Source organism: Phocoena sinus, chromosome 4 (genome assembly GCF_008692025.1).
Source record: "Phocoena sinus isolate mPhoSin1 chromosome 4, mPhoSin1.pri, whole genome shotgun sequence".
Lineage (NCBI taxonomy): Eukaryota > Metazoa > Chordata > Mammalia > Artiodactyla > Phocoenidae > Phocoena > Phocoena sinus.
Genome location: NC_045766.1, coordinates 73,227,719 through 73,245,217, shown reverse-complemented (window position 1 = coordinate 73,245,217; position 17,499 = coordinate 73,227,719). Strand labels below are relative to the sequence as shown.

At 39.0% G+C, this 17,499-nt stretch overlaps 2 protein-coding genes across 4 annotated transcripts in view; one reads left to right on the top strand and one right to left on the bottom strand.

The window, feature by feature from the left end:
• The window catches only part of FYTTD1 (forty-two-three domain containing 1), a 34,327-nt gene extending 23,848 nt beyond the window's left edge, over positions 1 to 10,479 (bottom strand). Inside the window, exons 1-2 of one of the 2 annotated variants that reach the window (XM_032630789.1) lie at positions 10,259 to 10,479; positions 5,545 to 5,673 (exon numbers count right to left, since the gene is read on the bottom strand). In XM_032630789.1, the coding sequence (XP_032486680.1) occupies positions 5,545 to 5,673; positions 10,259 to 10,361 (232 nt within the window). In that variant the 5' untranslated portion in view covers positions 10,362 to 10,479. The remainder of the gene's footprint in view (positions 1 to 5,544; positions 5,674 to 10,258) is intronic. The other variant, XM_032630790.1, reaches the window with a different exon arrangement.
• Positions 10,480 to 10,666: 187 nt separating this feature from the next.
• RUBCN (rubicon autophagy regulator) overlaps positions 10,667 to 17,499 on the top strand; it is a 66,509-nt gene continuing 59,676 nt past the window's right edge. For both annotated transcript variants that reach the window (XM_032630588.1, XM_032630586.1), the window contains exon 1: positions 10,667 to 11,030. In XM_032630588.1, the coding sequence (XP_032486479.1) occupies positions 10,933 to 11,030 (98 nt within the window). In that variant the 5' untranslated portion in view covers positions 10,667 to 10,932. The remainder of the gene's footprint in view (positions 11,031 to 17,499) is intronic.

Below are 17,499 nucleotides of genomic sequence, written 5' to 3'. Positions count from 1 at the left end.
TTAAAGAATAATAAAAGGTAGAATATAATCTATGGTACATTTCCAAAGAGAAAAACACAGCTATGACAGAAAAAGCAGGCTCTGAGCTAGGTATTACAAAACAGGCAAGATGTGAATAGGGAGAGAGGCATAAAGTGACAAGTACAAAGACATGGGCAACCACAGTGATTTGAGAGACAGTCTAGAGAAGAGGATAAGAAGTGAATGGAAAACTACAATGAGGTATCACCTCACACCAGTCAGAATCGCCATCATCAAAAAATCTACAAACAATAAATGCTGGAGAGGGTGTGGAGAAAAGGGAACCCTCTTGCACTGTTGGTGGGAATGTAAATTGATACAGCCACTATGGAGAACGGTGTGGAGGTTCCTTAAAAAACTAAAAATAGAACTACCATACGATCCAGCAATCCCACTACTGGGCATATACTCTGAGAAAACCATAATTCAAAAAGAGTCATGTACCACAATGTTCACTGCAACTCTATTTACAATAGCCCGGATATGGAAGCAACCTAAGTGTCTATCGACAGATGAATGAATAAAGAAGATATGGCACATATATACAATGGAATATTACTCAGCCATAAAAAGAAACTGAGTTATTTGTAGTGAGGTGGATGGACCTAGAGACTGTCATACAGAGTGAAGTAAGTCAGAAAGAAGAAAACAAATACTGTATGCTAACACATATATATGGAATCTAAAAAAAAAGGTCATGAAGAACCTAGGGGCAGGATGGGAATAAAGAAGCAGACCTACTAGAGAATGGACTTGAGGTCACGGGGAGGGGGAAAGTTAAGCTGGGACAAAGTGAGAGAGTGGCATGGACATATATACACTACCATATGTAAAACCCATAGCTAGTGGGAAGCAGCTGCATAGCACAGGATCAGCTCGGTGCTTTGTGACCACCTAGAGGGGTGGGATAGGGAGTGTGTGAGGGAGGGAGATGCAAGAGGGAAGAGATATGGGGATATATGTATATGCATAGCTGATTCACTTTGTTATAAAGCAGAAACTAACACACCATTGTAAACCAATTATATGCCAATAAAGATGGAAAAAAAAAAAGACTATACTTGAAAGGGAACTGAGGGGGGGCTCACCGAATTCATGATCAGATTATAACAGTCTAGAAGCGGTATCTTATACTGAATGGAAGAAAGAGAGAGAAGGCAGTGAAACCATTTCAGATGCTATCGCAACACTCAAACACAACATAAGGGACTGGGAAAGGAACAAAGAAATTTGAACGTATTCCAAAAGAATGAATGAATTAGTAGAACAAAGAGAAAGTTTAAAGAGAGGAGGAATCCATTATTATACCAAAGTTTGAGGCGTAGACGAAAAAGACTCATGAGAAAATCTCATTAACAAGAATAAAAGGGGAGGGAGAGGGAAGGATTGGGAGTTTGGGATTAGCAGATACAAACTAGCATATATATAGGATGGATAAACAACAAGGTCCTACTGTACAGCACAGGGAACTATATTCAATATCCTATAATAAACCATAATGGAAAGAATATGTAAAAGAATTTATCCATCTATAACTGAGTCACTTTCCTGTACAGAAGCAATTAACACAACCTTGTAAATCAACTATACTTCAATAAAATTAAAAAAAAAAAAACAAGAATAAAAGGAGACAAGTATGGGATAGAATTCTATTCCTGGGTGCCTTCTATTTCTGACTGTTATAGTCATTGTTCCCATACTCATCACCTGTTCTACCATCTTTTTTTTTTTTTTTTTTTTTTTTTTTGCGGTACGCGGGCCTCTCACTGTTGTGGCCTCTCCTGTTGCGGAGCACAGGCTCCGGACGTGCAGGCTCAGCGGCCATGGCTCACGGGCCCAGCCGCTCCGCAGCATGTGGGATCTTCCCGCACCAGGGCATGAACCCGTGTCCCCTGCATCGGCAGGCGGACTCTCAACCACTGCACCACCAGGGAAGCCCCGTTCTACCATCTTTTCTTTCTTTCCTTCCAGTGGCTTCTTATCCTCTACCTTCTAACAAGCCTAGATCATCCCTTCCTCCTTCCTCCTTTTCTATCTTTGAACAAACTTCACTAGCTCTATCTCAGTTTTAGCAATGGTTGTATTTTTCACGCTGTCACTGTCATGTTTCATGCAAGAGTCTTTTCTTGGTTTTCATCCAATCAGCCCCTTTAGAAAGTTCTCATCTTTCTAGAGTACCTTCATTCTCATTACTTCAACTACTACCTCTATGAAGGTCCTTTCACATTTTCAGCTCCACCAGAGCAGCAGTTTAACACTACTAGCCATGTATGAGAAGGACATATGGAGCTTAAAAAAAAAAACAAACAAACCCCAGGCCCTACTTCTGCAGATTCTGGTTCAGTAGCAATGGAGTGCAGCCAGAGCATCAGTCTAATTTATAAAGCTCCACAGATGCAACCAATGTTGAGAACAACTAAAACTAGACACATGAATTTTCATCTTTCCTTTGAATCGTTAGCCCAATCCCTTCATGAATTTCTTTCACACACACATCAAGCTGCCTAAATAATTTCTGTAGTCTGATCACTTACACAAAGGTTTGAGGGATTTTCTGGGAAATATCGTATCACAGAGTGTATGCAATCATATTACTGGCTCCTTTTAAAGAAGCATACAACTATTTCTCTGTCTCCTCTACCTCTAAAAGAAATAGCATCCTCAAACTTTTTGGTCTCAGGACCTCTTTATACTCTTAAAAATTATTGAGGACCCCAAAGAGTTTTTGTTTCTGATATATAGGGTTTATGTTTACTGCTATTTACCACACTACAAATGAAAACTAAGACATTTAAAAACTATTTGTTATTTTATTAAAACAACAATAAACTCACAACATGTAGGGCAAATAACATTTTTAATGAAAAATAACTACTGTATTCCTAAACAAACAAAAATATCTAATAGGAAGAGTAGCATTGATTTGCATTTTTGCAAATCTCTTTAGTGTGTGGCCTAATAGGAGATAGCTAGATTCGCATTTCTGCTTCTGCTTCCAATGTTTTATTTATCACATGTCATGTAGACTTTGGAAAGTCCACTGTACATTCATGAGAGAATAAGACTGAAAACACAATGTCTTAGTATTATAGAAATAGTTTTGACCATGTGAACCCCTTGAGTCTTGGGGATTCCCCAGGATCTCTGGACAGCACTTTGAGAACTGCTGTTGTATAGTATTCCATCCCTGAAAGACATTTAGGTTGTTTGTACAAGTATGTATTGAATGACTAAATTATATTTCAGGTACAGAATTAGGAAGACTTTATTCACTTGTCTGTTCAGCCGTCAAAAATAAATTATTGAGGGACTCCTCTGGTGGTGCAGCAGTTAAAGCTCTACACTCCCAATGCAGGGGGCCCGGATTCAACTCCTGGTCAGGGAAACTAGATCTCGCATGCCACAAGTACAAGCCTGCATGCCACGACTAAAGATCCTGCACACGGCAAAGAAGATCCTGCGCGCCGCAACTAAGAACCGGTGCAGCCAAATAAATAAATAAATAAAATTTAAATAAATAAATAATTGAGTATTTGCTAAGGGCTCTCTGTGCTACTTATTCCCTTACCTCAAGCTAACATCCTCACTGACATTATAATGTGGAAATCTTAACTTTTACAAACCAATTAGAGCTTAAGAAAATCCCATACCTCTCTGAACATTCAGTGACAGCAGTAGCTGTTCTATTTTAGGCCCTGACACATGTAAGTGGAGAACATACAAGCGCAATTTCAATCTTAGAAAATCCTAAGCTGCCACTGGGTATCCTTTAACTCAAGGCTCAGATTATAACCCCTGTAAAAGGAAAGCTTTTCTGATCCTTCATGAATCAGATCCTATTTCACCTTATCCATTAAATCACCACTAATTTTCTTAGGACAAAATCCCTATCTAAAATCCTGTAGTACAATCAGAATTTTTCTTATGATATTTCTTAACTCTATGTTTTCTACCTTATCTCTGTTACTAGAAATTCCTTGAAGTAAAAGAGTGCATCTTTACATACCCTGACAACCTGGTCAGTTCAGAGCATTTATCAGGTATTTAACAAACGATTAGCATAAATAAATATATTTCTGGCTTCTATGAACTCTGAAATTATTTTAAAACAAATCATATATAAAATATGGTATGTTGAGTAACATTTATAAGAAACCTTTTAATATAAATCACTGGAATTAAATATTAATTTTCTATAGCTAAATACCTATTACAAGATTTACTTACTTGGGTTCAGCTATCCCAGAAATTACTAGGGAAGAATAAATTCTTCTGCAGGGTCTAATCTTAGTTACAGGCATATGTTAAGGATATGTTGGCATATTAGCTATTAAACATAGGATTAATTATGTTCAACCTATTGGAGATTATTTTCTATGGTTTTTAACATATAGGATAAAAATCAACTTAGGAATTAGTTTATCAAACATTTTTTCACATGTGTAAAAAAGATCTAGAGTTTAAAAAATCTGAACAAATGTTTATTCTAAAATGCTGATGTGGGCTTCCCTGGTGGCGCAGTGGTTGAGAGTCCACCTGCTGATGCAGGGGACACGGGTTCGTGCCCCAGTCCAGGAAGATTCCACATGCCGCAGAGCGGCTAGGCCCATAAGCCATGGCCGCTGAGCCTGCGTGTCCAGAGCCTGCGCTCCGCAACAAGAGAGGCCACAACAGTGAGAGGCCCGCGTACCGCAAAAAATAAATAAATAAATAAATAAATAAATAAATAAAATGCTGATGTAACTGCTAAAAAAGTTAATGAGTCACATATAATTAATAGTATTCAGTTACTGCCTCAAGTCTATTTTGGGACAAAATGTTTTAAATAAATAAGCTTCTAGATTACCAAAAATAACTGTATATGTAGAGTTCCAAGATCATTAGACCATATCTAAAGCATTCAATTCTGTGTTACCTCTGGAGGATTTAACAAATCCTAAAGGTCCTGGATGATAAGATAAATAATCTAGAGGTCATTTTCTATGCAGAATAGTAGTCTCCACATATTTATAAAAGGTTTTCATACAGAAACCTGTTTCCTATAACTCTATAGAATTAACAGGAAGGCATGATTTAATTCAAATTAAGAGAATTTTCTTGTAAACAGTGCTGTCTCCAATAATGGAATAAGTTATGTTGTGAGGTGCTATGCTCTTTCACTGAATATATTTAAGCTGGAGTTACATAGTCATCCATCAGACAAACCTCTAACTGTGAAGGATATTAAGACTCCATGATATGTAAGATCCTTTATAAATCTATAGTCCTAAATATAATAAAGACTTTATATACTGAGGTTACTTTAAAATGACTTAATGTTTTTAAGAAATAGTGTTATCACCTATTTAAGGAAACCTGAATTTTTACCAGATTGTAAGATTAAACAAAACTCTGAGAGAAGGAAAAACACACATCACAAAGGGTACTGAGATACTTCCTCCACGCTTTAAGTATGTATCAAAGGTAGTATACTATGAACCCACAAATAACGGCTCTTTATTAAAGCTTACTTGCAAAACTTACCAGAATTCTGTTGAATTCCCCATCTTACTCTCATCCTGAATTGCCGGGCACCACTTTGCTGGAGTCTTCTATTTAGTCTTGGGAAATTCTGTTTCTTTCCTTCCTTTCGATTCAATTTGATGATATCATCTGTGATAGACGAAATGTGATGATTACCTTCATTTTAACATAATGACTCAATTACTCAGTCTCATTTTCTAGTTGATAGATTTCCTAGGTCCCTAACTTCTTTTCTACTTTGAAAGCACTTTGATAAGTGGAAAATAATAATATGAACATAAAAGCTCCAATCAGCCAATATATTTGGAGCAATGAACAATGGTTTTGTAGGAAAAGTTGAAGTCAATAGCCCAAAGCAGAGCTACCAACTAATGAAGATTTCTGTTATTCATAGTATTTCTTACCCTAATAAATATAAATGAGCAAAAACCTGTTTACAAAAATTACTCATACTTACTTTCCATAATCACAGAAGTCTCCAGTTTTTAAAGATGACCACCTTTCAATAAAACCATTGGCAGTCAAAAAATAAATCATTCAAAGACTAAATTTCTAAGTTCACCTCAATTCAGCAAATATTTATTGAGTATATACTATGTGCAGTGAATATATGTGGTAGGCTGTGCTGTAACAGAAACAAACAAAAGTAAAATATGATCCCTATTCTCAGTAAGTTTAAAATTGATGGAAACAGACATGTAAATAGTAAACAAAAAATTAAACAAGTACCATAATAAAGGTATAGTACAAAAAGAAAATACTATTGGTTCTTTGCTCATTTAGCAAAGCAATTCAGGGTTACCTTATCTTTCTTTCTACACTCTTCTCTCTCTCTCTCTCTCCCTTTTTTTTGGCCATGCTGCACGGCACGCAGGATTGTAGGATCTTAGTTCCCCGATGACCAGGGATCAAACCCGTGCCCTCTGCAGTGGAAGCGTGGAGTCCTAACCACTGGACCACCAGGGAATTCCCTCTACACTGTTCTAAGTCTCATTATTTCCCAAAACACTTCCAGACTGTCCCAAGGTAATTCATAAACATCACATTGCTCTAATACCACAACAGAACAATGTCAAGATCAGAAAACTAAATGTACTCCAGATCCCTATTTACATCTGTTTAAAGGAGATTACTAGAAGACAAAAAATACTCATTTAAGAATATCCACTTTCTCCAAAGTTCCAACTCCAATATTAATTTTGCTGATTGAAAATACAGTAAATAAACCAAATAAATTGAACATCAACAACTTCTTAATAAAATTAACAAAACTAACCTCAGTTGTTTTTTTTTTCCAAACTACTCTAAATACAAATAATCTAACAACTATATCAATATAACTAGTCTTTTCTGAAGTCAAAGAAGGAAATATAGATTACAGGGATCCTTTCTTATATATTACTACTCTACCTCACTAATCTCTAATCTTTTTAAAAATTTATTTATTTATGTCTGCAGTGGGTCTTCGTTGCTGCTTGTGGGCTTTTTGTAGTTGCTGCAAGTGGGGGCTGCTCTTCGTTGAGGTGCACCAATCTCTAATCTTTAAGTCTCTAAACTACACTTAAATATTCATAGAAAATAATTCAAATCCCTTCAAAGTAGTTTGTTATCTTGAGATCCATCATTCAGCTACAAAAAAGTTTATCAAAGTTAAACACTCAAGAACAGTTTTTTACAAAACACAAAGATTTCACAAATATCAGAGCCATGAACATGTTAAATTCTCAGTAAGCAGAAAGGGAAATAGTTAGACACCACTTTCAAAACACTACTTTCCTCTAACAGGGTGCTACTTATTCTTCACCAGAAGTCTGAGATCTCAGAGCCATTAGAGTACCTCCCAAAAATGAACTTGGTCTGGGGAACCACAAAATAAAAAGAGGCAGAGTATAATTTTGACTAACCAGGCTGATTTAAAAACAGAGCATTATAGAGTATAAACATAACTAAAAATTAAAAGTAGAAAAGTATATCAAACATAAAATTATGTTTTCTATTTAAACATTTTATTATCTAAATCCTCAAGTTAAAAGGAGCTACCATGACAGAGAGGATTCTTCCAATCTAAAAGAAGATAATGGCTTTCTCCTAACCAAGGAGTAGACAGGGTAGGTAGATATCAGAAATAAAAAAAAAAAATCCACTATGAGCTACTTTTATAAAAAACTAGGGGTATACATGTGATAACAGTAATAGTAGTAACTGAGTACTAATAGGATTGTTCTGAAAACATGTATTCATTCAATTCTCACAATAATTCTATGAAATAACTATTGTAATACCCATTTTCAAACTAAGATACTGAGGGACTTCCCTGGTGGTCCAGCGGTTAAGACTCTGTGTTCCCAATGCAGGGAACCCGGGCTCCATCCTTGATCAGGGAACTAGATCCCTCACGCCGCAACTAAGAGCCCGCATGCCGCAACTAAAGGATCCCCGCATGCTGCAACTAAAGATATGGCACACAGCAACGAAGACCCCGCGTGCCACAACTAAGACCTGGCACAGCCAAAGAAAGAAAGAAAGAAATTTCTTTTTTTTAAATTAAGAAATTGAGCCACAATGAGGCCAGCTACTGGTAACCTTGGTAGATAATTCCATATGAATATTCACATAAACCTGATAGAGTCAAAATTAAAAACAAAACAAAAAATTAGATTCTAAAATCTATGCACACTGGATAAAATGGGATATTCACAAAGCATAATAATTGCCTAAAATACCTATCTCTTCATCACATCTCTGTAAAATTCTCACTAAAACAAAACAAAGCACCTAAAAAAAAAAAAGGGGCACCTGACAGTATGGTGAGGAGAGAGACCAATCTCTTTTAGCTATCCGCTGCACTTCACTTCTATCTTCAAAGAGAATTATCCCTCAGTTTTCTTCATTTGAACATCCTAAGCACTGAACAAAATAGATACAAAAAACTTAGAAACTTAAGAAATGTAATGCTTATGACACTACATGGTTAACACTTCCTACATCTAGAGCTTGGTGCTCTAGAACCAGACTGAAATCCTGACTCCATCACTTACTTGCTGTATGACTGTGGGCAAGTTACTTAATTTCTCTATGCCTCAGGTTTTGTAAAATGGGAATAACAACAACGGCTTATACAGTATGTGTGTGTATATATGTAAATATGGTGCTTACTGTGTACCAGGTACTGTTCTGAGCAGTTTACATTTGTTTGTTGACTTATCTAATACTTACAGCAACCCTCTGAGGTAGTAGCTCACCTTTTTACAGATGAGGCACTGAGAAGCAATTTGCCCAAGATCAAATGGCTAATAAGTGGCAGAAGCAGGATTTGAACTGAGACAGTCTGGGATTCAGGATTCCATGCATGCTCATTATCGTTAGGAGTAAGTACCTCATAGGGTTATTATCGGGATAATTTAACACATATAAAATGCTTAGTCCAGTGTTTGGCAAGTAGTAAGCACTCAATAAATATTCATTATTATATTTTTTCTTGGCTTTAATTCAAAAGATTTCTCATTTCTCATTTCTTTAGAGGTCACTACTGACTAGCAGTAGTAGGCAAGACTTGAGGCCAAACCTATGATTTCTGATGATTTTCTTAATTCACATCTTGGGTTCTAACTTAAGACAAAAACAGAAACCAAGAGGTCTTGACTTTTGACTACGAACTTTGCAGAAAAACCACAAGAAAAATATCGTCCTCGGAAAAGTTACACCTCTGTATCCCCTAGTCGGGTACTTTTCAAATATCCGAAAAACTGTAGGCCTGAGGCAGAGCTAACTAACCACATTTAATACCAAAACCTGAATCCCGACAAAAACGGAATTACTTTTAAACCAACCAAGCCAAACAGAGACTAGTCCCTCAGTGGTGTTAGGTCTGAATTTTTAATTGAATCGCCAATCTCCCTGCTTTTTATCTAATCGTCACCAAACCACCCCACTCTTTTAGATCTATGCTTTACTTGGCTTCCCATCAAACCCTCCTTCGGTTTTCGCTTCGTTTTTTTCTAATTTGCTAGCTTGAAGGACTCGATGAGGAGACTGTGCTTTTCCAGGCACCGCCTAATACACCACCATCCCACGAAGTCCTTCCTAACTATCTTTTCTTTCTGTCAAGCGCCCCGGCCCCGCGGTGGCCCGGCCGTCTGTGGAGCCCGTCAGAAACAGCCAACTCTCGGGGCGTCTTGACGCTTCTGTGCGGCGCCAGGCGCAGGCCCGGGCGCATAAAACGCCCAACCAGCCCTTCTCGGGAACCACGGATTTAACCGAACCCGCCGGGCTCTCAGAGCTTCCTCAGAAAGGACGGCTCCGTCCGACCCTTGCCCTCGCCCCACGATAACGCCCACCGCGCACAAGCCTGAGGTGAAACCCGCGGAGTTTTCCTCACAAAGAGCCGGGGTCAACCGCGAGCAGTGGCTACCCTTTGGGGGGGGGGGGGGGGCGGAAACAGGATCCGCACTCCTCTGCCTTCCCAACCTCCCGGCCCGAAGCGCCCCCCGTCCCCTCGGACACAGCCCCGCCGAGGAGACGCCCGAGGCCCTCGGGCTCGATCCTGACTCCAGAAAGCGCTCCCCCCGTCCCCACCGGCCCCCGCTTGGTTCCGCCCACCCGTAAGAAAACTCCATAGACAACTGCGGCCAACCGCCCCTTCCCCCACAAACCGCTGTACTTGGTTCCACCCACACCTCCTCCCACTCCAACTCGGTGCGACTCGGCTCCTCACCCAAAGACATATCAATTTTGTCCAGGTTTTCATTGCTGCGGGCTTTCGGCGGCGGCGGCGGGGTCGCGGTGGCTCCCATTAACCGGGTACCAAACCGGTTCATAGCTGGAAACGTCGCGCTGGAACAGTCAGCGAAGAAGGCCAGGGGCTGAGGCCTGCCACCTCCCACTCACGCACGCAGACTAGCCGCACCGACGGAGCGCGCACGCGTGCTGGCTGCGTCCTCTCCCACCAGCGGCGGAGGGCTGGGGGAGGAACCAAGAGACGAGCGGCTGGCGAGAATGGCCCCAGGCCCCGGACTTGCCCCTAGCGCCTCTTGCCGGACCGGAGGAAACATTGCACCCGCTGCTCTGGCCGCTCTCGAGGGGCCGCTGTTTTAGTTAGCCTTTCCGCCCAAATTATGCTGGACCCTGAACACCTCAGAATCACATGCCTTAAATGAGATCATGTTCCTCCGTGCCCTTCGAGTCTCTCCTGCTACAGAAAGGCCCCCTAAGCTTTGGTACACACGAACCTTTCACACCCCACTGCAGAGCAGCCCCAGAGGCTGCGAGCGTGGACTGCAGAACTGCGCCCCAGCTCCCCTCTTCACCGCCAGCACGCGGAGCAACACGTCCGGACGCAAAGCAGAGGCTGCACTGATAATTCTTGCGTCAGCATACTAATAAAAGTAAATGTTAACGTTTCCCGTATCTGTACCACTTCTCAGCCGGCGCTCTCAAAACATTTTGCACGGTACCTTATTAAGACCTCACCTTCCCTCGGGAGAGCGGTAAGTACCTCTGCTTATTTGGCTGCATTTTTCTCTAATTCACTTGCGTTGGGAATTGATAAGGGGATTCATTTTCTTTCTAATCATCCCTATGGGAAAACTTATTAATATTTGATGAATTCCTGCATAGTAACTTTTTTTCCTGTTAACAAAACCTGATATTCTCTCTTTCTTACCTCCTTCTGCTCCAGATAACTGCGCTTGTGTGGAAGCATTTAGGTTATATTATCCTCATAGCAGCTTAAACTAAGACATTTGCATCTAAGAAAAAAATTAGGGGCAGGTATTCTGTTCATTTAGAAATCTCTGCCACCTTCCACCTCTGCACTTCCTAAAATTTCTCTTTGCATAGAAACGAACTAGTGACCTAAGGTATCTCAAACCCACAATAGCCTATACTTTATTTTTTTCCCCAAGACAAAAATACAACCATATGAGAAGAGTGAATCAGCTGAAGAGGCACCTATGAAGGGTTGCAAGAAACTTAAATGGTGGAGGAAGTTTTGGGCTCAAAAAGACCCATGAACAATATTCAGCATGTCAAGGAGAGTATCATGTATGCTCTTAGCACAAAGTGCTTGATTTTATTACTGTTCCACTCTGCAGCTGCCACCCCTTTCCCAACTGCTAAGAACTAGAGAACTGGATTGTAGAGAAGTACAAGAGAGACCTAGGTTTTATTGAGTGAGTGGTTTCACTCACTTCAGTCATTCACCTTGTGAACTTGGGAGAGTGTCTGGGCCTCATAATCATTTTCAAAACAAGAAGTAGTTATACTAAATATATATTACACTTAATTATTTCTAAGATTCCTTACAGTTCTAAAATCTTCTAAGCACAAGACATTTTTCTACATACTATCCTTCTCTCACTAGAAATAACTTCTGCAATCTCTACTTATTTGAAGGAGCAAACTAAAGGGAGGAACATTGGATTAAGTTCTTAATTTTATGGAAGAAAATTAATGCATTTAGAGTTTGGATACATTTTATACTTCAGGCAGTATAGGACAGATAATAAAAATCCCAAATGTGCAAAATCCTTCCCACATCGATTTATAAAAATTCCCTTTATCCTGGTCTTCTCCCCAAAACTGAAGCCCCATACCAAATCTCCTTAGCTCTAGAGGGAACATGCTCCAAGGTTTCATGAAACAATCCTAGCTGTTGTATTTCAGATTTCTCCAAGGGCTGAGGGTCTCAGAGTCTCAGAGCACCCTGATTCCAAAGGGAAAAACAAGAAAACAAGAGGCACCGGAGTTAAGGATAGGTCAGCCACACACAAAACAATACAAAGCAAAAGAGCAACCTGAGACACACAGCAACAGTGAAGAGGGAGAAAAGCCAAGAAATCAGATCTGGGGCTTGTCCAAGAAGTTGACCAGTCAGCTACAGGGCTGGAGTTAAAAGGTCAACCCTGCAATTTTCTGGGGCATGAGAGGCAGCTATTCATTTAATCCTATATTCATTGAGCACCAGGCATTGTAATAGGCCCTGGGGATAAAATGGTGAGCAAGATGGTTGCCGTCCCTATCTTCACATAGCCTGCAAAGCAAAAAACATTTTCTGAGCATGTACTGTGAATAAGGTACTGTGCTGGACACTGAGTGGACAGCCTTTGTCTTCAATTCATCAGCTTCGTCTAAGTCAAAATAAACATAGAATTCAAGCAGCTGCCCTTTCTGGAGGCTTGATTTCATACAATGTAGATCAGACAACATCTAGGATTGCCAGATAAAATACAGGACCAGTTAAATATGAATTTCAGATAAACAATGAACAGTTGTTTAGTATAAGTTTTGTCCCAGGTACAGATAAACAGGAATTTTTTTTTTTTTTTTCCACAGAATATCGCATGTAATTTTTTTTTTTTTTTTTTTGCGGTATGCGGGCCTCTCACTGTTGTGGCCTCTCCCGTTGCGGAGCACAGGCTCCGGATGCGCAGGCTCAGCGGCCATGGCTTACGGGCCTAGCCACTCCGCAGCATGTGGGATCTTCCCAGACCGGGGCACAAACCCGTGTCCCCTGCATCGGCAGGTGGACTCTCAACCACTGCGCCACCAGGGAAGCCCCACATGTAATATTTAGGATGTATTTATACTAAACAATTATTCATTGTTTATCTGAAAGTAAAATTTAACTGGAGTCTTATATTTTTATTTGCTAAATCTGGCAACCTTAACAACACCATACTTTTCTATTAACGTGTTCCAGCTCTCTTTTCACAGTGTGCATAGAGATCTATATTCTCTTCAAAGGTAAGCACAACTCATATATTTAACCCTTAACTTGATTAGTTTGATATCTTTTAAGTCCCCCCCTTTTTTCAGCTTTATTGAGGTATAAATGACAGACAATAAAAGACACATACTTAAAGTGTGCAGTTTATACAGGTGTGAAATATATACCTGTGAAAATACCGCCATAATCAGGATAATAAATATTATCATCCCCAAAAGTTTTCCTGTGCTCCTGTGTAATTCCTCCCCCCAACCTCAACCTAAGTAAGCAACCACTGATGTTTTCTGTCACTATAGATTAATTTGCATTTTTTAGAATTTTATATAAATGGACTCATACAGTATATACTCTTTTTTGTATCTGGATTGTTTCACTCAGCATAATTGTTTCAAATCTGTATGCCTTTTATTATTTTTCTTGCCTTATTACAGCGACTGGGGACTCCAGTACCATGTTAAACAGGAATGGTGAAAGTGGACATCTTTGACTAGTTCCCAACCCCAGGGGGAAAGCATTCAGTCTTTCACCATTAACTATGATGTTAGATTTTTTTGTTGATGCCCTTTATCAGGTTGAGGAAGTTCCCTTCTACTGGTTTGCTGAGAGTTTTAGTTATGAGTGAATGTTGAATTTTATCTAATGCTTTTTCTGCATCTGAGAAGACCAAATGGTTTTTCTTTTTAAATTTATTAATATGGTAAATTATACTGGCTGGTTTTCAAATGTTGAACCACCCTTGCATTTCTAGGATAAACCTACTTGGTCATGGTATATTATCCTTTTTATATTTTATTGGATTTGCTTTGCTAATATTTTGTCAAGGATATTGTTTCTTTTTTCATGAGTGATATTGATGTGTGATTTCCTTTTCTTGTAATGTCTGTGCCTGATTTTGGTATCAGCTCTTATTCTTTTCAGAAGAGTATTTTTAGAATTCGTATGTTGATGTAATTTGTATTACAGTGGAATAATAAGGGAGCTAGGTATAATTTGTATTATATGTGGTTATAGTATGTATTAGGTATGACTATTATTATTATACGTAACTCCCTTAAGCTACTTGTATATACAGTACAGTTTTTCTTCTATTTTCTGCTCAATTCTTTTCATTACCCCCTTTGCCACTGTTTTCTGCTGTGGTAGCTTTTCTTGCCACCTTGCTACAGCTTCCTCTTTCTCTTTTATATTGCCCTTTTCTTTTGTTTTAAGTGTTTATAGATGTTCTAGTCTTCTGCCTTTTAATCTCAGGATTCATTCATTCATGTATTGAAACAGAGTTTGAGTCCCTACTCTGGGCAAGACACTGTGCTACACAGTACAGCGTTACAGCCGAGGACATGACACGCAGGATAGCAGGCATAGCTGGAGGCATTACTAGTCTCCAGGTCCCTGGCCCTCAGTTTTCTCTGACTAGCAGGTAACCTGCTTGGATAGACAAGGGAGCCTGAAGGGGAATTCTTCCTGGGCTCAGAGGTTGGACCTCTAGCCCACTCCTTATTAGGCCTTGTCTTCTCTGGGCAGGGCAGGGGTCCTGTCAACCAAAGGTTCTAGGTCAATTCACTGAATGACTAATTGTGGAATTTTCTAAAGCTACACAAATTTACATAAATCACACAATTTCCCCCTAGTTATGTAAAGACTGTTTCTTTTAAAAAATATATCTTCGGACTTCGCTGGTGGCGTAGTGGTTAAGAATCCACCTGCTAATGCAGGGGACATGGATTCGAGACCTGGTCCGGGAAGATCCCACATGCCGCAGAGCAACTAAGCCCGTGTGCCACAACTACTGAGCCCACGTGCCACAACTACTGCAGCCTGCTGACCTAGAGCCCGTGCTCCGCAACAAGAGAAACCACCACAAAGAGAAGCCCGTGCACCGCAATGAAAAGTAGACCCTGCTTGCCACAACTAGAGAAAGCCTGCATGCAGCAATGAAGACCCATCGCAACCAAAAATAAATAAATACAATAAATTACACACTATATATATATATATATATATATATCTTCAATTTCCTCAACTTGCAATAGATAGATTGGTAGTCTAGGAAGGCTCTGAAGAGCCAGGATTCTAGGCTTCTCATGCTGTTGGACAATCTGAGAGTAAGTTGCATACATCATGATTCTATAGAATATATCTCTAAGTATATTCTTTTATATAACCAAGGTAAAATGATCAAATTCAGGAATTTAACATTGACGCAATTCTATTCTCTGACGTATAGTCAATATTCAAATTTTGCCAACTATCCTAATAAATATCCTTTGTAACAATTTTTTTTCCAATCTAGGATCCAGTCCAGTTTCATATGTTGCATTTCTTTGTCCTCTTTTGTCTCCTTTCATCATAAAAAGTTTGTCAGCCTTTCTTAGTCTTTTATGATATTTACATTTTTGAAGATTGAAGGCAGTTGGTGCATAGCTTGTCCTTCAATTTGGTTTTGTCTTATTGTCAGCCTCTGATTAGATTTGAGTTATTCACTTTTGTCAAGGATACTACATAAGTGACGTTGGCTCATTCTCAGTACTTAACATCAGAAGGCACGTGATGTCATTTTGTCTTATTGGTGATCTTTAGTCATTTGGTTAAGGTGATGTCTGCCAGATCTCTTCATTGCAAAGATACTTTTTCCCCCATATATAATGAATAAGTAATCTTTGGGGATATGGTTTGAGACTGTGTAAATATTTCTGTTTTGGAAGAAATTTCACTGACAGCTTTAGCATCCATTGATGATTCTTGCCTGAATCAATTATTATGATGGTGGCTACAAAATAGTGATTTTCTAACACTATCATTCCTCTACATTCATAAGCTGGCATTCTACTGTGAAAAGAGCTTTACCTCCCTGCCCCCTTTCTTCCTTCCTTTTTCTATTTATTTATTTATTTGCATACTTGTTTATATATACATATACGTTTCCGTAGAAATTCACAGACTCATTTCATGTTCAAAAATTCTCTTCTGAAAAGCAAAGGGGTGCAGAGTGTAAGGGTCATGCTTACCTTTGAAAAGAATGTAGATATGTAGACATATCATGAATTAACTCATTTTGATGCTCAAATTGCTTTTGACTTGGCAAGTAGGCGACATCCCTTAGCTTTAAAATTTTTAATATTTTAAAAAATGCTGCTAAGAATAATTTTAGTGAATATAATAAAAAGAAAATATTCATGACTATAATTGATATTTGTTGAATATATTCAAGAAGATTATTTCTTAAAACCAAACTTTTGGCAAATAAGTGTCATGAACTTTAAAAATCTGTTATTTGAATAAATGATTATTGAGTGAAATTTGCTTTCTGCCAGTGGTACTCTAGGACCAACTACCATTTGTATAAAAATTGCATCCTGGTAAATCTTGAAAACAAACAGATTAATCAAGATCAATAAAGTTCTTTAGATTTTTTGACTTTTAAAATATTAATTCAGCAAGCAGTTGCTAAGTAAGGCCATTACTTTTATGTGACACTATTGAACCCTGATGCTACATATTCTTGCATTTTTGACCTTTTGCATTTGGATCCCAGATGCACAAAATTGGGTTAATCACAATCCTTGGTTCATGATATACTGTCATCATTTTCCAAGATGACCCATTTTCATTTGTTAGTTATTTTAAATAACTGATTATAATTAGTTATGGTTTCATAACTAATTTTTTATAACTTTTAATATTTATTTATTATTTATTTATTTTGGCTGCTCTGGGTCTTAGTTGTGGCATGCATGCAGGATCTAGTTCCCCGACCAGGGATTGAACCCAGGCCCCCTGCATTGGTAGTGTGGAGTCTTACCCACTGGACCACCAGGGAAGTCCCCTAGTTATTTTTAAAATTGTGCACCTACAAACCCATCACTCAAAACAAAAGCTAGAACAGACAATAACCCTATGACCTGGCAATTCCACTTCTAGGTATGTACCCAGGAGAAACCCTTGCTTATGTACAAGAGGTGACATGTAAAAGAATATTCATAGCAGTGCTGTTTACAATAGCAAAAACCTGGAAACATCCCAAATGCTCATCAGTGGAAAGCAACATGAATAAACTGGTGTATTCACACAATGAACTATTATATAGCAGTCAAAATCAATGAATTATAGTGATACACAATATAAATAAATCTTGGGACTTCCCTGGTGGCGCAGTGGTTAAAAATCTGCCTGCCAATGCAGGGGACATGGGTTTGATCCCTGGTCTGGGAAGATCCCACATGCCGTGGAGC